This window comes from Salvia miltiorrhiza, chromosome 4, assembly GCF_028751815.1.
Source record: "Salvia miltiorrhiza cultivar Shanhuang (shh) chromosome 4, IMPLAD_Smil_shh, whole genome shotgun sequence".
Lineage (NCBI taxonomy): Eukaryota > Viridiplantae > Streptophyta > Magnoliopsida > Lamiales > Lamiaceae > Salvia > Salvia miltiorrhiza.
The window spans coordinates 7,583,776-7,610,296 of record NC_080390.1 but is presented as its reverse complement, the minus strand read 5'-3'; the positions used below and the strand labels follow the sequence as shown (position 1 = coordinate 7,610,296).

The window sequence follows — 26,521 nt, the reverse complement described above, 5'->3', positions numbered from 1 at the left end:
CCGACGCCCATCGCCTGGATCGCCGGAAACTCGGTGTCAGCGGCGAGCGGTCCGACGACCGCCGCCAGGAGAAGAAAATTTGTTCTGCAGCCGGCCGCTGCTCGCTGGACCGCTGCGCGTTCGACTGCCCTTATTTTATGCGTTTTTCTGAGCTCTGTACTGTATTTTCCTCTTGTGACTAAATATAGGTCCTTTAGTTTACCTATTAGACATCTCTTCTCTCCCACTTTTCTTATTTTTCAGTTTTACATTTAGAATTTATAGCTTTCATAGACTAGGTTTATTTTCCTGCAAGGTTGAAGATTTCAACATTCAAGCTATTATTATTTTCGGGTTTTATCAATTTAAATTCTTTTATTGCTTTCTTCTTCATTATGTCTTTGACTTATTTAATTATGCCTAGCTAGTTCTTTATCTGATTCTAGGGTTTGTAAATAGCCAATTAAATTTATGTGATTAACTTGTTAATATCTTTTTGCCTTCCAATTTATGATTCATAATTCCCGGTGCTTAATTTTTTGTGGATTATCTGACCAATAATTTGCATGTGTAGCTATTCGCTTTGAGTCCTAACGGAGATAACTATTTAGTGGATTCAGGAATGTATGATATGATTTTAACCTTGAGACCTATCTCTTATGTGCTATTGGGGAGTTAGTAGATTTTCTTGAGACCTAACAGATATATATAATTTACTAATCTACTGTTATTGATGCGATTTTGGATTAAAATGGTAAATTGGATTAATAGGTTAATTATGTGATTTTGATTGACGACTTTACATTCCTAGGATCAGTATTTTATTATCTGATTGTTTATTAAATTCTTATTTGTTCTGTTTTATTATTCATTCGTTCAAAATAGCGTTTTGCCTGTATATTGCTAGAGTCTTGATAGGATTATTTAAAGTACTTTCGTTTATCAGTCCTCGTGGATACGATACTCGACTTGCTATTTATGTGCTACAACTATACTATTTTAGTTGCAGTTTTGTCGCTAATAAAATAGTGATCACCTTCTTCTAGGCGTAGAGGTATGCATCTTTATATAGAGAATGGTAGATGGCCTTGGGCCAGGTCCATGAAGATTAGGGTTTTTGGGCGCAGCAACTAGGGTTTCTAGGTACGACGGCTAGGGTTTCTGGGCGCAGCCAAGTTTGCTTAGATTTATTTCCATATGTGTTTAGCTCAATTAGATATGCATCCCATACTTTGACAAGTAAATCAGGTCAGATCCCTCTATATAAGGTAAGTGGATCTCCGCCTCCTTCTTTCCTACTACTGATGGGCGCGTGCTTTGCCCTTGTACGCCAAGTTTTACCCCAAAGTCAACATCATATTTCTGCTCAGTTTTTGCTCGAGCTCTGACTTGCCGCTTTGCCGTTGAACACCAGTTTTTGTCGCTCTACATCAAGTCTGTGCTCAGTTTCTGCTCAAAGTTTGGGTAGCCGCTTTGCCTTGGAACGCAACTAGATCCCGCACGATACTTGGTCTGGGCAAAAGTGCCCATGAATGATCTCAAGACCTTGTCTCTTTTGCGGAATGCAGGCTGCTTTGCCCAAAATATGTCCTCCCAAACATAAAAGTCACAAAACACACAAAAAAGAAGACTCGATCTAGGCCTAAACGATGCATAAAAAGAGCACGAAAATCAGGCTCGTCACCCACCCATATATATATATATAAGCAGCTTATGCAACACTATATGCTAACTTATGCACTATTCTTATTTCTTACAAAAAATAGCATTATTAATATAACTCATGCACACACACACACACACACACACACACATATATAGGATAGAGTTCTATGGAGACCATAAAAAAATCGAAGAACGAAGACCAAATCCTGTGCGTCGATCTTGGTATATCCAAGGGTGATGATTCATCTGGTGAAGATTTGATATTTTCTTTAATTGTCATAGATATAGGCAATCAAATCTTTTATTTATGGAATATTAATTTGATGAAGAGTCTGTTACGTGAATAATGCATCCACATATTATGTTCATTAATATGTTCGTAGAAAATACTAATGAACATACTAATGTTCGTTGATATGTTCGTAAAAAAATAAATGAACATACTAATTTTCGTTGATATGTTCGTAAAAAATAAATGAACATACTAATGTTCGTCGATATTTTCATAAAAAAATAAATGGACATACTAATGTTCGTCGATATTTTCGTAGGAAAATAAATGAACATAATAATGTTCACATATTATGTTCATTGACGGATTAGGTCCCAGAACAGGAAGTTTCGAAAATTCCTGGATTTATTCAACGTGATCCCAGATTTCAGTGGATTTAATCAACCAATATTTAATTACTGGTGTTTACGGAACCAACACCTAAACTATAATATGAAAAGTAAAAGCTATACCTAGAGATGATCGGAAAGAGTGAAGTAAAGCAATCGGAAAACTGGAGCCCAAGAGAAAAACTGACTGTTGTATTTGAAAATATGAGATAGCGTAAAAAATAATACACGAGCTCGGGCCCTATTTATAGATTTACAAGCGGAGGGGTAAAATAGTAAAAACATCTTCGGTGCATGCGTCCTGCGTGGTGGAAGGGTACGTTGGTAATTTCGATAATACGCGGGAGACCTTCCCGCGCGTTTATTGGCTCCTCTGATGGAAGTGTCTTCTCTGGCGAAGGCGTCTTCTCTGGTGATATTGACATCTCTGGCATGAAGAACTTCCCTGGAAAACACGTCTTCTCTGGCAAGGGCGTCTCCTCTGGCGGTAATGACTTCCCTGATGGAGTTTGACTTTTCTGGCGCGGATGATTTCTCTGGAGGAGAGGGCTCCTCTGTCAAGAATGACTTCTCTGGTGCGGATGACTCATCTGGCTAGAGTCATTCCTCTGATGGATGAAATCCTTCTGGTATAAATGGTTCTTCTGACCCATACGGCTCCTCTGATGAGAGTGGTTCCTCTGATTTGTACTCTCTCCCTACTCTGCATGTATTGCTCCTCACCAACCACTCCCCCCTCTAGTCTGGTTGAACCGGGTATTCTTCGCGTTCAACCAGTGGTGTGTTATCAGCATCAAAGCTTTGTTATTTTCCTTGGCCCCTGTAAATCATAAAGACATAAGCATTTTGACATTATGAGAGAATAAAAAGAAGCCCTGTAAATTGTTCTCTGGCGTTTTTGTTACTCCCACCCCCTGGTCTGGCTAGTTCACTCTGGAGAGATGCAACTAGTCAGAGGACTCGCCCGCGTGGATGACGTCATCCGCATTAAATGTCTGCCCAGTCTACAGTATTTTCCCCGTACCCGAGGTTACTTTTTAACCTTTGCGTCCTTTCGCCTTTCCGTATAAATTCCCATCCGTTGATTTCTTCCGTATGCCACGTGCCGTTCATCCCGCGTGCTGGTGGTTACCCGCGTACAATCTTACTTAGGCGATTCGAACTCCCCTTTTTTCGCTATTCTTCTTCTCCAAGTTTACCGAGCGAATTTTCTGCATTTTCCGGCGATTTCCTCACTGTTCCGGCATTCTCCTACGACCCTTCCGCTCCAGGTTTTACCGTCCATCTTTTTCCGGTCTAGGTAACTCGCGTATCTTCTTCGCTGCAATTTTATATTTAATCGTAGTGTAGTGGTATAACTGTTGGTGCTCTGATTGAGCGTGCTAGAAACCCTAGGGTTGGTATCTCCCATCATGGCCTGCACCTCCGCCCCTCAACCCTCTCGCTCGCCCTCTCCTTCTGCCCAAGACCCTTCATCTTCCTCCCCATCGCGGCCAGATCCTGAAAATCTTCCTTCCCCCTCTACTTCTGACGAATCTCAAACTGCACCCCCTCCTTCTCCACCTAGGAGAAAAGGGAAAAAGCCCCGCCTACCCCCCAAACGTATTCCTCATTCCCGTCTTAATGTCGCAGAGGTGGGGAAGTTGAGAAACAAATGTAGGCGTCCTGATGGTTTAAAATTCGAGGCCTTTTGTAAGGATTCAACGCCTCCTGAAAGCCTTCGTCATCCCAAGGTGATAGTTGTTTGGAAAGCTCAAATAGATGCTGGTTTGAGACTCCCTCCTCCTACTCTGCTGGTTGATGTTTGTAACTATTTTCACATCCCCTTTTTTCAAGTCGCTCCTTCTGCCATTCGGAGATTATATGCCTTTCATGTTTTGTGCCGAGCTCACGGTGTTGGGGACACCGCCAAATTGTTCTGTCAGACCCAGACCCTCCGCATGCAGGGCAATCCCCTGTATAGCTTTGCTGCTCACCCGAAATATCCTACCACCTTCCTTTCCTCTCTGAATTCTTTCGATAAGGGTTTCCTGAAGCATTATTGTTATGTGCGCACCCTTTTCGGCACCTGGCGCGACTATCACGTTTCGGAACTAGAATGGCATACAAGTCGCACTACTTATAAGCCAGCCTCTCCCGAAGTCCCCTCCACTCGCGACCTGAGTATTATAGCTCATCTTAATGCTATGAATAAGGCCCAACCTCTAGACTGTAGGTATCTGGCCGAGAACAACTCCTCTCTGGCATATAATGGTCTGTTTCCCCTGTATCCAGCGAGATCAATAGGTAAAAAATATACATTAGAAAACACATTAGCTTTTGTTACCCTGCTTTTAATGTTGTGAAATTTTGGTTTGCAGATATGTCTTGGAGATCAAAATGTGGGGACAATTTGCCTGACACCCCTTCTCTTGCTGGCCATGGAGCACATGGCTCGGGCGGTTCTGCTTCCGGAACAAGTCCCTCGGAGCAACCTGCTGGGTCCGAACTGATCCCTATTCCCCCTGTAGTTGAGATCCCAGAGAGAAATGTGGAAGCTTCGCGCCCCTTTGATGCGGAGGAAGTTGATGCGGGGGCCCTTGTTCGCAGGGGTAGACACTCCAGCGTTGGTGATGTCACTGGCACCCGTGAAGAAGATATCCAAGTCGTGGATATTACTGATGAGGTTCCTTCGCCTGATTCGGCTCCCGATGCTACCCTTGCCGACCTTACGAAGAAGAGGAAGAGAGGTTCCCTGATCTCTGTGGGTGAGAAGGAGAGGCAGGAGGGCCTAAAAAAGGTTGGCAAGTTCTCAGAGCCAGCGAGGAGGTCTGCTGGTGGTGTGAAGATTCTCCCTCCTACTGGGGACAAGGGCAAAGGGCCAGCGAAGAAGTCAGCTGGTAGTTCCAAGGCTCTCCCCTCTGCCGGTGGAAAGGGTAAGGGCAAAGCTGTGGTGCCCTCGGCTGACGAACCAGAGGATCTTGTTCCTGGGCCGATTTCGAGTCTGACGGGGCAGAAATTAATTGATGCTTTGATAGCTCGTGTCCATTCTCAGGATCAGGAAAAGATGGAGGCGCTGACGCGCGGGGCTTTGGCTACTAAGTTGTGCCAGCTGGCTCTTCAGGTATCCTGCCTCTTGTATTTTTGTTATAGAAAATTTAAGTTACTAACCTTTTGATTGCTCTGTCATTACCCATTTTGTTTTCCTTGCAGATGGAATCCGGGATCTGGGGAGCTGTCAAGTGTATTCATGATTATGATGTGTCTGAAAAAGAGAGAGAGAAAGAGCAAGCGGACGTCGCTAAACGCGATGATGATGTTGCTGGAGTTGTGGAGCGCCTAAGCAAGGCTGAAGCGGAGGTTATTGAGTTGAAAGCTAAATTAGCTCAGATGGAGGTGGAGAAGGCGTCCTTGGCCTCCGAATTGTCGAGGGCCACAAAAGAGGGCCATGAATGCCTGGCCAGGTTTAAAGCTGGTTATGAAAGAGACTACGAAGAAGCCAGGCGGGGCTGGAAAAGGATACTTGTGGAAGCTCAGAACCGTGCGTACGTCCTGGGGGCTCGAGATCAACGCCTGGAGTACTTCTTGTCTCCACGAGGCCAACACTTCCTGGGGATGATGCTGGAAGGCACTCTGGAGTCTTTCAAAAAGACTCCCGAATACTTGGAAGATTTCGGACCTCTTTTTGCTTATGTGATAGAGCAAACAGCTTCCAAGGCATTGGAGATGGCGGGGGCCACCCCAGAACAACTTGCCACTTTGAATTTCAGAGCCCTGATGGATAACCTCCAAGACGAGGAGATAAACAAACGGATGGGCATTTCTGAACACTCTCCAGAGAAGCCAGAGTGGTGGTATCCAGTGCTAGAGAAAGCCATTCCCTACTTTTCTCTTGGGATTGGATCTGACTCGCTGCCCTCTGCTCCCATATATGCGCCTGCGTTCTCTGCTTCCCTGATGAACTTTGTGAACCGGCTATGGGATCCCTCTGGCGAGAGCACCCGAACATTCTCTCAGTTCGGCCTAGAGCCCCCTCTGCCCTCTGACTTAGCGGCTTCTGCCTTCACCGACTCTGTCTCTTCCTCTGCTGCGGTGGAACAGCTGTTCGACCTGTATCAAGATGAGGATCTATATGTGCAGGAAGCTGCCAAGTTGTTGGATTTGGGAGTGCGTCTTCCCCAACCGGTGGAGACTGGTCCGTTGCCCGTGTTCACAGAGAAGACCGTTTCTGGCCATGCCTCTGCAAGTGGTGCCCCTTCCCCAATTCCATCTGCTTCTGCCCCTGTCTCCTCTGCTGTTGCCCCAGCTGTCTCTGTTCCTCCCTCTTGACGCTCCTTATCCCTTTCCTGTCTTTACCGAAAGAAATTTTTGTAACTCTTTGATTTGTATAAGCTGAATATTTACCTTCAAATTTTGGTGTATAGCTATGCCCTCCGGGCATGTTTTAGTGAAATTTCCTTCCCTTCCTTGCTCCTTTTATCTTTATTGCCTATATTTGTTTTCGTTGCTTGTTGATGACTCTTCTGGCGAAGGTTTTGATAACTCCTCTGGCGAGGATTTTGTTGGCTCCTCTGACGGGGATTCTGATGATTCCTCTGACGAGGATTTTGATGATTCCTCTGACGAGGATTTTGATGACTCCTCTGACGAGGATTTTGGTGACTCCTCTGGCGAGGATTCTGATGACTCCTCTGTCGAGGATTCTGATGACTCCTCTGTCGAGGATTTTGATGACTCCTCTGACGAGGATTCTGATGACTCCTCTGGCGAGGATTGCGATGACTCCTCTGACGAGGATTTTGATGACTCCTCTGACGAGGATTTTGGTGACTCCTCTGGCGAGGATTCTGATGACTCCTCTGGCGAGGATTGCGATGACTCCTCTGACGAGGATTTTGTTAACTCTTCTAGGAAGGATTTCACCGCCTCCTCTGACGAGGATTTGGTTGATTTCTTTGCTGGCGATTTCGTGCTTCCCGTCCACGCTGCTTCCCATCCATGCTTGAGCACTCTGCGCGGAGCATGGAAGACCCGGAGGGTGCAACCAACTTTCGCGGCTTACGATTACATAGTAACCCTCTGCGTGGAGTATGGAAGGCCCGGGTGGCGCGACCAACTTTCACGGCTTACGATTAAAAAGTAACCCTCTGCGTGGAGCATGGAAGGCCCGGGTGGCACGACCAACTTTCACGGCTTACGATTAAATGGTAACCCTCTGCGTGGAGCATGGAAGGCCCGGGTGGCACGACCAACTTTCACGGCTTACGATTAAATAGTAACCCTCTGCGTGGAGCATGGAAGGCCCGGGTGGCACGACCAACTTTCACGGCTTACGATTAAATAGTAACCCTCTGCGTGGAGCATGGAAGGCCCGGGTGGCACGACCAACTTTCACGGCTTACGATTAAATGAACACCCTGCACGAGGCTTGGTAGACCCGGGGGGTGCACACCACCTCTCGTGACTTACGGTTAAGGACAACCTCTGCGCGGAGCATGGAGGACCCGGGGGGTGTAACCAACTTTCGCGGCTTATGATTATGTGCCACCTCTGCGCGGAGCATGGAAGGCCCGGATGGCGCGACCAACTTTCGCGGCTTACGATTGAATAGTAACCCCCTGCACGGAGCATGGAAGACCCGGGGGGTGCGACCAACTTTCGTGGCTTACGGTTAAAGGTCCACCCTGCACGGAGCCTGGAATACCCGGGGGGTGCAACCAGCTTTCATGGCTTACGGTTAAGTGGACACCCTGCACGAGGCTTGGCAGACCCGGGGGGTGCACACCACCTCTCGTGACTTACGGTTAAGGACAACCTCTGCGCGGAGCATGGAGGACCCGGGGGGTGTAACCAACTTTCGCGGCTTACGATTATGTGCCACCTCTGCGCGGAGCATGGAAGGCCCGGTTGGCACGACCAACTTTCGCGGCTTACGATTGAATAGTAACCCCCTGCACGGAGCATGGAAGACCCGGGGGGTGCGACCAACTTTCGTGGCTTACGGTTAAAGGTCCACCCTGCACGGAGCCTGGAATACCCGGGGGGTGCAACCAGCTTTCATGGCTTACGGTTAAGTGGACACCCTGCACGAGGCTTGGCAGACCCGGGGGGTGCACACCACCTCTCGTGACTTACGGTTAAGGACAACCTCTGCGCGGAGCATGGAGGACCCGGGGGGTGTAACCAACTTTCGCGGCTTACGATTATGTGCCACCTCTGCGCGGAGCATGGAAGGCCCGGTTGGCACGACCAACTTTCGCGGCTTACGATTGAAAGAACACCCTGCACGGAGCATGGAGGACCCAGGGGGTGCCACCAACTTTCGTGGCTTACGGTTAAAGCAACCTCTGCGCGGAGCATGGAAAACCCGGGGGGTGCAACCAACTTTCGCGGCTTATGATTAAGTGCTATCTCTGCGCGGAGCATGGAAGGCCCGGATGGCACGACCAACTTTCGCGGCTTACGATTGTCAGCAACCTCTGCGCGGAGCATGGAGGGCCCGGGCGGCACAACCAACTTTCGCGGCTTACGATTGTCAGCAACCCCTCTAACTTGTTGAGCGTGACCCCTCTGCTCTGGTGGAGCGTGACTTGTTGAATTTAAAAATTGGGATCTACGGGTATACACCCTACTCCCCCCTCTGGTGACATGTGCAATACTCTGTTATGAACATGTTGTCCCATTTATTTCTTACTCCTTCCTCGGCCCATAAACTCGCGTAGGCCCATTATTTCTTAGCCCATTTTCTAAGCCCAGTATCGCCTCTATATATATCCTCTTCCGATCCTTCAAACCCTGGGTCTGTTGATGTTTTGCCTCCCTAGATCGGTTGTATGGCACTCAAGTAAGGGAATTTCCCCTCTAAACACTCACATCCCTGAGGGCTCCGCCTTTTTCCCCTGTGCTTCTGGTGTAGATCCCTAACTTTGTGGTTGTAACGAGTGGAGTTCCCTTGCTTGAGTGTTTTATAACCAGGCTCCTCAGATCTAGACGTTGATTTCCCAGATCTGGGCGTTGGGTTTCCGGATCTGAGCGTTGGCTCCTCAGATCTGGGCGTTGGGCCTTGTTCCTCCTCTGTATTCTTTCTTTTTGGCATTTTGACTTGTTTTTCTTGGTATTCTGCAGACACAAAATGGAGTTGAAGTAGATCTGAGAGGTGAGCGTGTCCCAGCCACGAAAAAGAACTCGGAGTGTTGGATCATGAAGGAAGAGACGTCCATCCCTGATGCTTGTTTTCCCTTTGGCCTGCTAAGAAGCAGTTTTTGTATTTATTTCTCCCTTGTCCTGCTAAGAAGCAGTTTGCATTTTGAGTTTGCATTTTGAATTTAAAAATTGAGGATTATGGGTATACACCCTACTCCCCCCTCTGGTGACATGTGCAGTGCTCTGCACGAACATGTTAGGTAGCATATGTAACATAAGAAAACAAAAATTGAAATAAACAAACACCACACCAGGGAATTCCCTAGAACCACATATCTGTTTTATTGATATTATGGCCCCGAACCTCGTTAAAACCCCTGTGGGGAAAAAGAGTATCCGGTCTACAAGTGATTACTCCTGCTAAGAAGCAGTTATACATAGAACTTTTTGAGTGTGTTTATATTCCATGGTCTGGGTAGAGCTCTGCCGTCTGAATCCGACAATATGTACGCACCTCCTCCCAAAACCTCTATGACAATGTATGGCCCTTCCCAATTGGCTTCGAACTTACCCACCGCCTTTAATGCGTCAGCTCGCTTGAGAACCAAATCTCCCTTCGACAATTTCCTCACTCTGACCCTTTTGTCATATCCCGCCTTGATGATGCCTTTGTACTTGGCTGCTCTGATACGGGCTTCCTCCCTCTGTGCTTCCACCAAGTCCAGCTCTGCTCGGCGGAGCTCCTCATTGTGCTCAGTGTCATACGTGGTAATCCGGTATGATTCTAGTCGTGCCTCTGCTGGTATCACCGCATTGGATCCATACACCAGCGTGAATGGTGCCTCCCCTGTCGCCGTTTTTGGACTGGTTCGGTAAGCCCAAAGAACGGTATCCAGCTCCTCCACCCACTTCCCTCTGCTCTGATTTAGCCTCTTCTTGATGCCCTCACATATGGTCCTATTAGCCAATTCTACTTGTCCATTTGCCTGTGGATGAGCCACCGAGACAAAACGCTGTGTGATATCCATTCGATCGCAGAAGTCTGCAACCCGTTGCCCCGTAAATTGAGTCCCATTATCAGACACGATGATGCGTGGCACTCCGAATCTGCAGCAGATATTCCTCCAGATAAAACGTTCCACTGTAACTTCATCGATCTTGCTCACGGCCTCAGCTTCGACCCATTTGGAAAAATAGTCCACTGCCACAATGAGAAAGCATTTCCCTCCAGGTGCTGTAGGCAGCTTCCCAACTATATCAATGCCCCATTTATCAAACGGACAAGCGGCGTACATTACACCCATGGGCTCCCCTGGTATGTTGATTTTCCCGGCATGCCGCTGGCAAGCTTCACACTTGCGGACAAATTCTCTGGCTTCCTGGTTGATGTGAGGCCAGTAAAAACCTGCCCGAATGATCTTGCGCACAAGGTCTCGAAATCCGGTGTGCCCGCCGCAGCAACCTGCATGAATCTCTTTCAGAGCAAAGTTAGCTTCCTCTGGCGATAAACATTTTAGCAGAGGTTGAGTAAAAGATCTTTTGAAGAGTTGATCATTGATTAGGCAGTAATTTTCATAGCGAGCCCTCTGGTTGGACTCTCTGCTTAGTCGTTCCCCTGTCTTCAGAAAGTGTATAATCGGAGCCCGCCAATCATCTCTGATCTCTACCGAGAATACCTGCGAAGTTTCCATCTCTCTGGTGTCACAAAGTAGAATAATCTCGTCGCTCCAAGTTTGCTCTACTGCGCTAGCCATGCGCGCCAGTAGGTCGGCCTTCGTGTTCTCTTCCCGAGAGATCTGTTCGAGCTTGAACTCCATGAATTTTTCTTTCATTTCGTTAATTTTGGTATGGTACGCCTTCATCCTCTGATCCTTGACATTATAACTTCCCGAGAATTGTTGTGCAACCAACTGGGAGTCTGTCTTTATAATGACACACTCAGCTTTAAGCTCTGACAGGATATGAGCCCCTCTGACCACGGCCTCATACTCCGCCTCATTGTTAGATAACCGACAGGTGAATTTGATGGCGAACTGGTATGTCCCATAACCTGGCGAAGTAATATAAACCCCGATTCCGCACCCCTCTTTTGTCACTGACCCATCCACATAAGCCACCCAGAACTCTGGTATGGGACGACGAGTTGTTTCTTGTATGAAGTCTGCCAATGCCTGCGCCTTGATCGCCGTTCGTGGCTCGTACTCTACATCATATTCCCCTAGTTCCACAGCCCATTTGACCATTCTTCCCGACAAATCTGCGCGCCCCAAAACTTGTTTAAAAGGTAAAGACGTGCGCACCACCACTCGATGTGAAAGGAAATAAGGCCTCAGCTTTCTTGCCGTGATCATGACCGCCAGAGCCGCCTTCTCGATCTCTGTGTAGTTGAGCTCAGGGCCCTGAATAATTCTGCTGACAAAATAGATAGGTCTCTGATGACTTCCTTCCTCTCTGATTAGCACAGAGCTGATTGACTCCTCCCCCATAGCTATGTATAAATACAACGTTTCTCCCGGGACCGGCTTGGTCAGGGTTGGGAGTTTCGCTAGGTATACTTTAAGATCCTCAAATGCTGCGCGGCATTCCTCTGTCCACAAAAACTTGGCTCCCTTCCTCAACACTTTGAAAAACGGCATGCTCCGTTCTGCCGATCTCGATATAAACCTGCTTAGGGCAGTGATACGCCCGTTCAGGGTCTGCACCTCCTTGATTCCTCTAGGCGGTGTCATTTCCAAAATAGCTTTGACCTTGTCGGCGTTGACCTCAATCCCTGCTGGCGTGACTTTATACCCCAAGAATTTCCCTGTTGTGACCCCAAAAGTGCACTTGGCTGGGTTCAACATGAGTCTGTGATCTCTGACTACCGTGAAGATTTCTTCCAGATCTGCCACATGGTCCTCTGCCCTGTTACTCCGTACGAGCATATCGTCTACGTATACTGAGATATTCTTAGCAAGCTGTTCTTTGAAAATTTTCTCCATCATCCGCTGATATGTGGCTCCTGCATTCTTCAGACCGAACGGCATACTCTTCCACCCATATACTCCGCAACAGACGGCAAAGGCCGTTTTGGCTATGTCTCCCCTGTTCATCTTTACCTGATGATACCCTTGGTACGCATCCATCATGGATAATAAGGCACATCCTGAAGTGGAGTCCACTAATTGGTCAATCCTCGGCAGAGGATAGTGGTCCTTCGGACAAGCAGCGTTTAAATCTCGGAAGTCCACACACATCCTCCAGGTGTTTGTTTTCTTGGGTACCATCACTGCGTTTGAAATCCACTCTGGGTATTGCACTTCTACAATATGCCCAGCTTTCAATAATTCATAGACCTGCTCTCTGATGGCAGCGTCCTTTTCAGCCCCAAAATTCCTTGTCCGTTGCTTTACCGGCTTGACCTTAGGGTCCACGTTGAGGCAATGCTCCGCCAACCCTCTATCGATTCCCTTCAAATCTGAGGTACTAAAAGCGAACACATCCGCATTTCGTCGAAGACAACCAATGAGCTCTTCTCTGACTTGATCACTCATGGCCGATCCAATCTTAGTCTGGAAACCCTCTTTCCCTGGAAATAACTCTATCATATTGCAAACATCGCTAGTGGACACCAGCGCGGTTTTCTCTGTGGAGTCTCTGTCTTTTAATAAATCCGCCAACTCTTGGCGTTCCTCTGCTGGGGCATGCACCTCGCCCACTTTCCCCCTCTTCCGGGCGTTCGATCCCTCTGTCCATCTTTCCCTTTTCTGCCCCGCTGACTGCGTGAGCATTTGCACGTGGCATGCTTTTGATGTCGTCTGATCGCCACAAACTTCTCCCACTCTTCCACCCTCGATTGGAAACTTCATTTTTAGGTGAAACAAAGAGATAACTGCCTTGAATGCCGTCAAGGCAGGCCGGCCGAGTATGACATTGTATGAGGGTTTGGGCATATCCACCACTAAGAAACGTACCATCCTTGTTTTATTGCCCGACACTGTACTGCCAAGGATCAACGGCAGCTCTACATACCCTAGGGGCATGACCATCTCTCCTCCAAACCCAAACAGAGGAGCATTTGTCGGCTCAACATGAGCGTTAATTCCCATATTTTGGAGACATTCCTTGTACAAGATGTTTACAGCGCTGCCCGAATCCACGAAAATTCGGTGAATAATGCAGCCGGCGATGTCCGCCGTGATGACCAGCGCATCATCATGTGGATACATTAATGTGCGTATATCCTCTACTCCAAAAGTGATTGCCGGCTCCTCTGCCGCGCTGGTGATTTCCATGACCCTTTTAGGATAATACCCTGCTTTGACTGCTCTGACGACTTGCTTTTTAGCCCTATTTGATGTGGGCATCCCGTTTTCCCCACAAATCATGTGAACTTCCCTCCTATATGGGGGGGGAGGAAGATTTTGTCTATCTGCCCCTTCTCTGCGATTATCCTGGTTATCATCGAGCCTGCGATCTCTGTTGTTATTCCCCTGCTCTCGTCGCTGATCCCGGTTATTTCTTTGATCCCTCTGATCTCGCTGATCTCTCTGATCCCGCTGATCCCTCTGATCAGTCCTCCTCTGACCTTCATTTCCCCTGTCAATGAAGTGGTCGAGACATCCCTGGCGCACCAATAACTCCAATTGGTGCTTAAGGTGTCCACAATATTTCGTGTAATGCCCGAAGGAATTGTGATATTCACACAACTTATTATTAGGCCCTTCCTGCGGCGGCCCAGTCCGGTAAGTCCCCGGTGCCCTAAAGAACGGCTGATCCTTTATTAGATGAAAAATTTCTTCTTGTGGTTTAATCAAGGGCGTGTATTCGGTAAACCGCGTTACTTCATTCACTGTGCGCTGTTGATTAGATGGCATTCCTCCCTGGGGTGGGAGTACCCTAGGAGGCAACCCTCTGAATGGGGCCCTATCTTGCTGTCTTTGTCGTTCGGGTGCTTCCTCAGCTTTCTTGACTCTGTGTTTCTCATTTTCCACCTTCCTCGCCATTTTGGCGTCCTCCAACTGTAGATACCCCGGCAGCCTTGCCATGATGTCATCAAAATCCCTTGCTGGTCGAATTTGTAATTCGTCAAAAAAGATTCCTGGCCTGAGTCCTCTGACATAGGCGCAGTTTTTAATTTGCGATTCTGCCTCTGGCACCTCCAGAGCAGCAAGATTAAACCTTGCTGTGTACTCCCGAAGCGTTTCTCCCTGCTCCTGCTTAATATCCATCAGCGAAAGGGCTGATTTCCCTACCCTCCGTGAACTCGCGAACTGACGCAAAAAACGAGTCTGTAATTCTTCGAAAGAGTGAATGGAATTTGGGGGCAGCGTCCCAAACCATAACTGGGCTGGTCCAGTAAGGGTAGTGGAGAAGATCCGGCACTTGATGCCCTCCGTGTACATGTGCAACGTAACCAACCCCTCAAACCGATTGAGGTGTACCTCCGGATCGGTAGTGCCATCGTAATCCAGTGAGATGGGCTTGTAGCTCCTAGGTAAGGCATCTGCCAAAATATCGTCCGAGAAAGGACTGCGGTTGTGGATCGGGTGGAACCTCGATGTCTTAGCTCTCTTGTCCCCCTTATGCCTCCCCTGTTCCCTTCTGTCCCTGGGTACTTCATGAGCGTGGCGCTTGTGGACTCTATATTCATGTCTGCCAGAGGAATACTCCGGCTCTCTTTCCTCTGACCTCTCTGTGTAGCGTGATTTTTCCGATCGATGGGACTTTTCCACCCGGTGCGATTTTCCTGACCTTTGTTCCCTGTCCTCCCTTCGGGATTTCTCCCTCAGTGATTCCTCCAGATCCTGGAGTTGATGTTTTAGCTGAGACACTTGGTTTTTTAGCCGAGCTTTCTCCCTCGGTCTCTCTTCCTCGAACACCAAAGAGACGGATTGACTATCAGACTCGTCAACCCTCTCCTTTCTCACCACACTGTTAAGTCTGACCCGGCTCCCCTCTGGTCTTCTTTCCACTTCCCTGTCAGCAGGGTCCCCTTGTACTTCCAGAGGCACCGCAGCTTGTTTGTTGATTGCTAAAGTGTTTACCTCCTGAGTAGCGGGAGGTGGGGCCTCAGCGCCCTGCAGAGTAGCCGTTCCCACCAGTGGAGCTACAGTGGGAACAGCGGACAACATGGGAGTTCCTAGTGCCTGACGCACAGCGGAGTAGTGAAGCAGCGCCATCATCTGTTCCATCGATCCAAACGTGATTTGTCCCGCTCCAGACGCGGGAGTTAAGCATGGCATGTCAGATCCTGGAGTCACCAAAGCAGATCTCTGGAGACTTGCATTCAACCCTGTCAACGGAGTGGCGGGGATAGCCTGAAACCCTGGTGGGGCAGTGAAGGTAGCATTGCCCTGGAGGCCCGGGAACAATGAAGGTGGCATCTCCGTGGTGAGAGCAGCGGAGTCGAACTCCCTTTCTAGGTTGCGGTGAGCATCTGATGATCCCATGGTACCTACATGTAAACAAAGTGAGAAATGATATCGAGGACGAAAGAACAAAACCCTCCGCTACCGACGGGAATTCCGGTATAAGAAACCCAATAAAAAATCCCAATCACCGGTACGAAGACCGTTAGAATATTCCCTTCCAAGTAACCCTACACTCTGAGAAATAAACCCAGAGTATAGTTTGAGGAAACAGAGCCCTCAGTAAAATCCAGCAGATGCAAGATACCCAGAGACAAGTACAAGCAGAGCAACCATCAGAAGACATGTTAGCACGCTTCATTAAACATGATAACAGAAGGAATTATGTAAAATGCTACTATAATATGAAGATTAGTCAGGGAAAACATGGAAAGCATAAATAATCATTTCCCATAAGTGAAGACCGTCCCCAAAACAACAATGCAAATCTCACCACAACAAATACGCATCCATGCCGGTAAATACCCTCGAAATCGAAGATTAGCCACGAAAACCCATAGATCCGCAGTAAAAAACCCCAATATGCCAGGAACAGAACATAATTTCCCCACTCCATCATCGGAATCGAAGATCAACCACGAAAATCACGAAAAACACCCATAAAACCCCTCCCTTAAACGAAAAAACGTCTATAAACCCCCGGCACAGAGCCAACATAGCAAGAACAAAGCATCAATTCCAATCCAACGATATAGAACAAAGATTTATCATTCAGACAAAGGAAGTAACGGTAATTATCGAACCCCAGTAAAGAAGACCCACGGATTTAACAGCATGAACCCAAACACAGCAGAAGTAAAGTACTAATCGACGTATTATCGATGCAGACCCATGGATTAACAGTAATAGCCACACGCTTGACTGAAAACAGTACAACATTCGGTAAATCCCTAGTATAATTCTAAGATTATCGGAGGAAACACGTAAATCGCCCACAATTATCACATTGACACGTAAAACACCCATGCACAAGTGGCATATACTCAAGATATCGAAGATCCATAAGAAAACGACGAACATAATTGGAACAGAGCACCAAATTATAATTTCTTCATGCAAAACACTGGATCGGTGAAGAAAACGTCAATTCTACGAGAGAATCCCTTATTTACGGACAACTAGTCCGGATCAACGGTAAATAAACGTAAATTTCCCCCGATTCATGTTTCATACCCGTCGCCACCTTTCCTCATGCACTCAAAACATAAATCAGCGCAGATTAAAGAAAATTAATGACATATTGACCCGGAAAACACAATTTAAACAATCAAAAACAACTAGTTGTCCCGATTATCGGACCCATCGGTGCCGACGCCCACAAATCCGATTGGATTTACAGATCTGCGTACGCCGGCGACCGTAACCTCACGTCTTAATTCAGTAGCTTTCCCACAGACGGCGCCAGTTGGTGTTTACGGAACCAACACCTAAACTATAATATGAAAAGTAAAAGCTATACCTAGAGATGATCGGAAAGAGTGAAGTAAAGCAATCGGAAAACTGGAGCCCAAGAGAAAAACTGACTGTTGTATTTGAAAATATGAGATAGCGTAAAAAATAATACACGAGCTCGGGCCCTATTTATAGATTTACAAGCGGAGGGGTAAAATAGTAAAAACATCTTCGGTGCATGCGTCCTGCGTGGTGGAAGGGTACGTTGGTAATTTCGATAATACGCGGGAGACCTTCCCGCGCGTTTATTGGCTCCTCTGATGGAAGTGTCTTCTCTGGCGAAGGCGTCTTCTCTGGTGATATTGACATCTCTGGCATGAAGAACTTCCCTGGAAAACACGTCTTCTCTGGCAAGGGCGTCTCCTCTGGCGGTAATGACTTCCCTGATGGAGTTTGACTTTTCTGGCGCGGATGATTTCTCTGGAGGAGAGGGCTCCTCTGTCAAGAATGACTTCTCTGGTGCGGATGACTCATCTGGCTAGAGTCATTCCTCTGATGGATGAAATCCTTCTGGTATAAATGGTTCTTCTGACCCATACGGCTCCTCTGATGAGAGTGGTTCCTCTGATTTGTACTCTCTCCCTACTCTGCATGTATTGCTCCTCACCAATTACATTAAAAATCAAATCAGGAAATTATATGAACCGTTAGATTAAGCAAGATCGACGCACAGGATTTGGTCTTTATTCTTTATGTAGGGGAGTGGTCTCCATAGAAGCTATATATATATATATATATATATATATATATATATATATATATATATATATATGTGGTCCAATTCAATAGAGAAAGGTAGATGTGGCCAAAAAAACCGGAACAGGGAACCGAACCGGAAAATCGGACCGTCCGGGACGGTTCTGGAACCGGAACCGTGATACACGGTTCCGAACCGAAACCGAAACCGTGCTCGGCCGGTTCGGATTTCTTAAACCGCCGGTTCCCGGTTCCAAACCGGAACCGAATCGTGGAACCGGGAACCGGAATGGAACCGTGCCAGAACCGCCTTGGAACCGTGAACCAAAGGTTCCACGGTTAGAACCGTGGAACCGTAGAACCGTGGAACCGTGGTCTTTATGCTTATTAAAAGTAATTATTGTAATAAGTAATTATTCACATGAAGAAATTTAATATTTCAAAATTATTACTTTTTTCACGAAAATTGTTATTTTTAGTCATGAAAACTTGTAATTTTAATGATTTGGTCAAGTAATTATAGTTGTAAAAAAAATAATCATTGATATTAATAAATGTAATATTTTTTAAAAATGTAAAAAAAATAGAAAAAGAGTAATTATTGACTTAATAAAAATTAATTATTCATATGAAGAAATATAATATTTCAAAATTATTAGTTTTTTTCACGATAATTGTTATTTTTACTCATGAAAACTTGTAATTTTAGTTGTAAAAAGTAAATTAAATTGCCTTAATTTTATTTTAGCATTCAAATGTTGTAATTGTAAATTTTATTTATAAGAGTTGTAAGGTGTAACTTTGAATTATAAGTTCAATTTAGAAAATAATGTATATGGACTTTATATTTTCTTGTGCCATTTATTTTATTAAAGCAAATTTCATTAAATTTTACACAACAATACATAAAATAATACAAATTACATAAAAAAAAAATCGAACGGTTCTAACGGTCCGAACCGGAACCGGCGGTTTGGAATCGGAACCGGAACCGCCGGTTCACGGTTCGGAACCGAAACCGTGAGGGTTATTTTTCGGTTCGGTTCTGGTTCCAATTTTTGGAACCGGGAACCGGCGGTTCCGATTCCGGTTCGAACCGGGAGCCGAACCGTGGCCACAGGCCCTTAGAGTTAGAAATAAGAATAAATCAATACCATTGATTTATTGCTATTTGCTAATCGACGGTCAAGATTAGACATAAATTTATGATTTACCAAATAATAAAACCTATTTTAGAAGGCATAATTTATTCCAAAAGGTTATTCTGGTAAAATTAAAATTCGTCAGATTTTATTATAGAATCGAATTGCACGATTTGCTCGCATTCCTTATAGATAATGATTTGTAAAGATTTACAAGAAATTGATTTTTGTATATTAGCAGACGTTCCTTTATCGTTCGATATTTCTTTGTTAGCTGAACATTTGACGTTTAAATTGTGAGAAATGAATTTAAATTAACTTCAATTTAAATTTGTACATTCTAGACATTTTGGAGCAGAGGCCCGTGGTCGGGCCCGTGGCCACTACCGGGACCGCGGGGTCCTGGGCTCTGTGCGCAATCCGCTTGTTCGGCTCCGTTCTCCCTCATCCGAACTCTGATTTGGTCGCCGTTTGTGCTCACGGATTCCTCTCGAGATGTACTTCAACCTCATGTTATCAAAATTCTCAAATTGATCTTTGATTTTCCCTGAAATCACTCTAAAAATCTCAACAAAACTCAAAATTGGGATACAAACACTTATTCACAATCAATTCATGGGGGAAAAATGATAACAATTCATGCGATATTGAGGTACGAAAACCATGTTTGTCATTCTTGAAAGCTATCAATCCACGCCTTCCCTATATTTATTCTCCAAATTGAGCAAAGGTGGCTACTTCTCGATATTGTGCCAATTTTAGTTTTAAACTCCCGCAATTTCATCTTAGTTCATTGCGCCAGTGGGTTCAACCAGTCCTAACTGGAGGCTTCCACTCAGTAGCTAACGAAGCTGCTTCAAATTGATTATCGTGAAAAGTATATTTTTCATGAGAACGTTTAAACAATGCACTGAATGTATAAAGTTTGTACATTCGATGTTAAATTTAATTCGCTAAAAGAAATCACCCCTCATGGTGATGCTTCATTCAACAAAATGATACATTCACCATAAATATTTGAGATCGAGTGACTAAAAATGGTTCTCCATTTTTACAATAATTATAGTTCTTATTCAAATCCTTTCATGTGTATACAATATTGGTTCTTTTAACTATTTTGATATAGTTAATGCATACTTTATGACAACGGTAAATCATATAAGAACTTAGGGGAGAGAGCATTCGGATTTCAGATCGAATTTTTGCCTAATTCGATTTGATTCGAAAATAAATTTTTTTCCTATAATTCAATTTGATACGAACCATATTATCCGGAATTGAAATTAAAAAATACGAAAGATTTCGTACAAAATCCGATCCGAACCGAAAATTTTATAATGTGAAAAAAAAATCGAAAAAAAAAATCAAACACATATCAACCTAACCAATTAGATGATTAAGATTCAATTAAAGTCCTAATTAACAAACCATTATTTCTACTCAACCAAGATGAGAATGTATGATTAGAATTTAGAAATATTTATTTAAGAACTAATATATGTGTGTGTGTGTGTGTATATATATATAATATATATAATATTATATATAATAATTTTTATATTATAAATATAATTCAAATTTCGGATTTTTTCAAATTTTAAAATTATCAATCCGATCAGATCCGATTCGAAATTTACTTAAAAATCAATTCGATTCAACTAGAAAATTCAAAAATTTCGAACCAAATTTTAATTTTAATTTAATTTAGATCGAATATTCAGATTTTACATATTTTACTCACTCCTATAAGAACTAATAATTTAATTTAAGTTTTAGTCAGCACACAAAAATTTATATTGAACCCAGAAGAAGTTATTGGATCCCAACGATCACGTATAATTTATATTAGCAATATTATTCTTCCCAACAAGTCGAGGCTACCCAACTCCTTAATTATTATGTTCTTTATTACCATATTTACAATAATAATACTTAATTTTTAGAAATATGATGTGACCTTAATAAAATAAAAACACAAGAGATTGCGTACCATATCAGATCAAATGACGAATAAAAACACATTGTGGTACAACTGTATGAGGTAGTTGTCAAAGATATAATGCGCTTTTCAACTCTTATCACTTAATTAATGCTAATCATATTCCATATCGTGTCTAGCAAGATTTGCCACCTTATTTTTGTGCAAATCTCCCCCCTTTCGTCGATTGATTTTTTTTTTATCGGGAAAAGATCCATATTATAAATAAGCAAAAAGGAGCCGGCACCAGAGATGCCCACACCCAAAAAAAATTTACAGTAACACACTCCACCGAAGGAGCGACAGGTGTCCCTCACCACCAAAATAGGACAGAAGGGAAAATCTAGACAAACTAAATTTTCGCATCTAAAAACCAACTCCTGAAGTCCCTTGGGTTCGGCTGCTTGGACAAAATCGAGACCCAACCCCACGTTCTTGTTTTGATTTCTGCCAGAACTTTTTCATCCTTCCATTCTTCCTGTTCAAACTTGCACACATTTCTCCACTTCCACACGCACCAGACAAAGCAGAGCCAGATAGTATTCAAGAGAAAAGTGTCCTGCTTTTTCCCCAAATTCCTGAAAGCCTCCATATGATCCTTTGCTCTGTGTGGAAGTACCGATTGTTTTCCAACCCATTTGAGGATGGCGTACCAGAGATTTGAGGTCAATTTACATGAGAAGAACACATGATCTGAGGTTTCGATCTCTTCCTTACAAAGAATACAGGTGGCATCATCATTGGAATTTATCACTTTTCGTCTTTGTAGATTATCGCACGTTGCCATCCTTCCCTTCAATATTCTCCATGCTGTTGTTTTGGCCTTGAGCGGCACTTGTGCTTTCCAGACTGTTAAAAAATCCGCCTCTTGACCTCCGCAACTGTTACTTCCTACTGCCAAACTAAGCGCCTTGTACGCCGACTTAACCGTGAAATTGCCGTTCGGCTCCAAGCTCCATCTCCATCCGTCTGGTTTACCTGCCGAGACAACAACAATTTGAAGTATAGATTCAAGATTAGACAGGTTATCCAAATCCCTACCCCTTAGCTCCCTTATCCAATTCAACTTCCAACCCCAACGCCCCTCCACCCACTCTCCCATATCTTTGATAAGCCCACCTTGCGATCTACTAAGTCTGAACAACCTTGGGAACCCCTCTCTCAGACTCTGTCCCCCAGTCCAGACGTGGTGCCAGAACAGGAAGCCGTCTCCCTCCCCAATCTGGGTAGCCAAACTATCTCTCAACCATTTCCCATTTTCTCCCCGACTCAAATCCAGCACCCTCTTCCACCATCCCGATTTTAAGGATTTATTATCTTGTAATTTGAATCCATTCTCATCCCAAGACACGTTCCCCCAGCACTCTCTAACCACCCTTGCCCAAAGAGATTCACGCTCCGAGAGGAATCGCCACAGCCATTTGGCCATAAGTGCCTTATTGGACCACCCAAGATCTTTGATGCCAAGTCCCCCAAGACCAACCTCCCTACAGAGATCCTCCCACTTGACCCAATGGATCTTTCTGACCTCTGGATCCACTCCCTCCCCCCAAAGGAATTTTGCCAAAAGAGATCGGATTTGAGACATTACACTTTTATTCATCAAGTTAAAGGACAGGTGATAAATTGGGATAGACGTCAAGACTGAACGGATAAGAGTGAGTCTCCCTGCAAATGAGATTTTTCTATTTTTCCACCTTTCAATTTTACTTCTAACCTTTTCCACCACAAATCTCCAATCTGCCGAACGAGAAAGGTAAGCTCCGATCTTCACTCCGAGGTACTTAACTGGTGCACACCCCGACTGGCAGTCGAGAATTCTTGCCATACTGTTACTGATATTCTCATCAATTCCGATTCCTACCAGCTGACTTTTGTCGAAGTTTACTTTTAATCCCGACAGAGACTCAAACAATTTAAGAATGCTTTTGAAAGCCCAAGCGTTTTCAATATTTCCAGTTGCAACAAACACCGTGTCATCGGCATACTGCAGGTGAGAGATACAAGTATCTCCATCACCAACAGTAGCCGGTTCCAGTAGCCTTTTGGAAACAGCCCTCTCAACCAGCAAGTGAAGCCCTTCGGCTACAATAAGGAAGAGAAAAGGGGAAAGGGGGTCACCTTGACGAAGGCCTCTTTCGAGTTGGAACTCTCCAGAGGGACTGCCGTTCACCAAAACATTTGCCGTAGCCGATCTAATACAGCTCGCGATCCACCTTCTCCATCGCGAGCTAAAATTCATCTTTTCGAGCATTAAATCTAGGAAATCCCAATCAACGGAGTCGTAAGCTTTAGCAAAGTCAATTTTGAACAACGAGATACCCCTCTTCCTCCTCTTTGCATCTTCAAGGACTTCATTAAGGATCACCACCCCATCAAGAATGTAACGCCCCTCAACAAAGGCACTTTGACAGTCTGAAATAATGTTGGGCATTACTCTTCTCAATCTAGTTGCGAGCACTTTTGCGATGACTTTGTAAAGACAGTTAATTAGGGATATTGGCCGAAAATCTTTCAGATGTACCGCTCCTTCTTTCTTCGGAATAAGAGTGATGAAAGACGGATTACTTCCTCTAACCAGACTTCCGTGAATGTGAAACTCTTTCAAAGCACCCACAAGGTCTTCCTTAATAATCCCCCAGCTTGTCTTCAGAAAATTGAAATTGAATCCGTCGGGTCCCGGACTCTTCCCCCCGTCGCAGTTCCACACAGCACTCTTGACTTCGTCCTCCGTAAACGGCAAGTCAAGCCAATCCTTGAGTTCGTGTGGAATTCTTTTCAGAACAAAATCATTAGGAAGACAAGGCTTGACTCGCGATCTGCTTCGAAACTGTGATTGGAAGTGAGTTTTGGCCAATCTTTTAACCTCTGACGGCTCTTCGATCCAGCGGTTATTCTCCCAAAGACCAACCATCTCGTTCTTACTTCTCCTTCCGTTAATGACCTTGTGAAAAAAACTGCTATTAATATCTCCATCAACAAGCCAGCGGTTTCTTGATTTTTGGGCAAGAAGGCTGTCCCTGTTCTTCAATTGAATGATCAAATTAGCTGTATCTTCATTCCTGCAGATGAGCTCTCCTTCTTCTAACCCGAGAGTATCGTCGATTACATCCCACTTTTGAATATCTTGCTTAAGCTTTGTGATATTCGCCTCAATTGAGCCGAAAGATGATTGGTTCCACTTCTTGAGGTCAATCTTCAATCTCTTCAACTTTTCTTTAAACACAAAAATTTTCCACCCCGAAATACCAGGCCTTTCCCACGATTCCTTCACCACCTTCTGAAAGTCGTTATGACTGATCCAGGCATTTAAAAATCTGAACGGTTTAGGGCCCCAATCAATCGTCTTTGTTTCCAAAACCAAATGGCAGTGGTCGGATACTGTCCGTTGCAAGCCAATCACTTTTGATTGCGTCCATGTCTCCAGCCATTTTCCATTCACAAGAAAACGATCCAATTTTGATTTACAATGCCCATTTGGTTGATACCAAGTAAATGATCTTCCTTGTAGCCTAACATCCACCAGATCATTCACCTTAATGAAACAATCGAAAGCTACAACATCTCTAGGTTCAAATTGCGTTCCCCTACCCACTCTTTCAGATTCATGTCGAATAGAATTAAAATCCCCAGCCACACAAACACAAGAATCACGATACTGATTAATAACCATGCCAAGACAGTCCCAAAGAACCTTTCTTTCGCTCAGACTTTGGGGCGCATAAACGTTAATCAGACAACCATGAAGATTAGAAGAAAGCCACTTACCATTCACAATAAGGGCGCCCGGGACGTCCCAAGTACTCGAACAAGAGAAAAATTCTGAATTCCATATGGTCAAAATTCCACCAGATCTTCCCTCTGCTTTTCGGCTTGCAAACCCAAAATTTTCAGAGCCCCAAAGGCCTCTCAAATCGCCTTCACTGAGCTTTTCCATCTTTGTTTCTTGAACAAAACAGCAGTCAATTTCCTGTTTCTGTATGATCTCCCTCAGTTCTCTCTTTTTGATTCTACTCCCAAGCCCTCTAATATTATAAGAAATCATCTTCATGGGGAACTCGGTTCAGCAATCTCCTCGCCCTTCTTAGAATCTGACTCTTCCAGCAAATGTTTGGCCATCTCTGCATCCTCAAGGTGACTATACAACCCAATTTTTTTCCCAAACTCCCAAATTTTAAGGCCTTCATCAGGGGCTTGATTCGGCGTAGAGAGATTAACCCTTCCCGTTTCTTGAATCTCCAGTCTCGGGGAGCTTCTCCTTTCCGCGTTCGAAGTTTCCCCAGAAATTGAGTTCCTCGGTTCTGAAGTCCTTATTGCAATGGTGAGCTGAGTTTTGTGGGAAGTTTTCTTTTTTCTTTGGTGGAGAAATCGGTGGAGCCCCAGCTTTAGAGGAACATCAGCCCCCTTTTTTCGCCTAGAATGGTTGAACCTTTCCCCCAAAATTTTATTATTTTCTTTAGCTAAAGCTTCAGTGGGTCTTCTGCTGCCAGGAGGAAAGCAAACAAATGACTCTAACCGCGGGCCCTCTTCTGTTTGACTTTTGGTAGGAGATAGGGCCGATTGTGATAGCCAATCACGCTGGGGTCCTTCCTCTTCATACTCAACGGATCCATTGGGCATGTTAGGACACGAATAGGAAGTAATGGGCTGAAAAGTCTCTGATGGGCCAAGTGGAGAATTAATTTTGTGGACAATTTCGAGTGGGGCCCTAGACATCAAAGAAATTGATGCGGCTGTCTCTGGAACCAAGGAAACGAGTGATTGAGAGGGTAGAGTCCGCGTGCAAACCTCGTCGGGGGAATCCTCTATGTCTGCGCCTTTCGGCGGAACCGAAGACTTTTCTGCTCCTTTCGGCGAAAATGAAGAATTTTCTGGTTTTTGGATTGACTTCGACTCAGAGACGTTGTCGTGTTCATCTCCGATCTGAGCCTTCGTCGGAAAAACGTGGTCGACGTCCTCTACATCCTCCGGCGAACTTTCATCAGAACAATCCGAGTTAACTTCTGAAAAAAGAGTGTCGCCCTCAGCCATAAGCTCCACCGATTCTTCAATTCTAATCTTGAAGTGGGCTCCTGCTATTCTACATTCAACCACTCTATTTAGCGTCTCCAGTCCAGTAGACATTTGGATCCATGCCACATCCAATCGACTTCTAGAAGAAGTTTTTTCATGAACTTTCAAGACCATTCCCATCCGAGCTCCCACGTATTCAAAGAATCTGGAATTCCATGCTTGCAACGGGACTCCAATCCATTTCGTCCAAACTGTTCTTTGTGAGCAGACGTCGACATACGACCACGGTCGGATCCACTCAAACCAAAATTTTGACCATTCGTCAAAATCCAACAGGAGATCTTTCACCGGGTTTTTATTTAAACTTTGTAGAAGAACCAAGTTTCCTCCCAACGTTGAGACTTTGAGGATTCCAGCACATTCACTGTTAATCTCATCTTCGA

The 26,521-nt window shown here is 44.9% G+C and overlaps 1 protein-coding gene across 1 annotated transcript; it reads left to right on the top strand.

Moving 5' to 3' along the window:
* Positions 1-4,451: 4,451 nt before the first annotated feature.
* On the top strand, positions 4,452-6,573 carry LOC131022927 (uncharacterized). The gene is made up of 5 exons (XM_057952468.1): positions 4,452-4,518; positions 4,776-4,930; positions 5,021-5,368; positions 5,458-5,937; positions 6,385-6,573. Exons 1-5 carry the CDS (start codon positions 4,452-4,454, stop codon positions 6,571-6,573), a joined length of 1,239 nt encoding a protein of 412 aa, XP_057808451.1.
* The last annotated feature ends 19,948 nt before the right edge of the window (positions 6,574-26,521 follow it).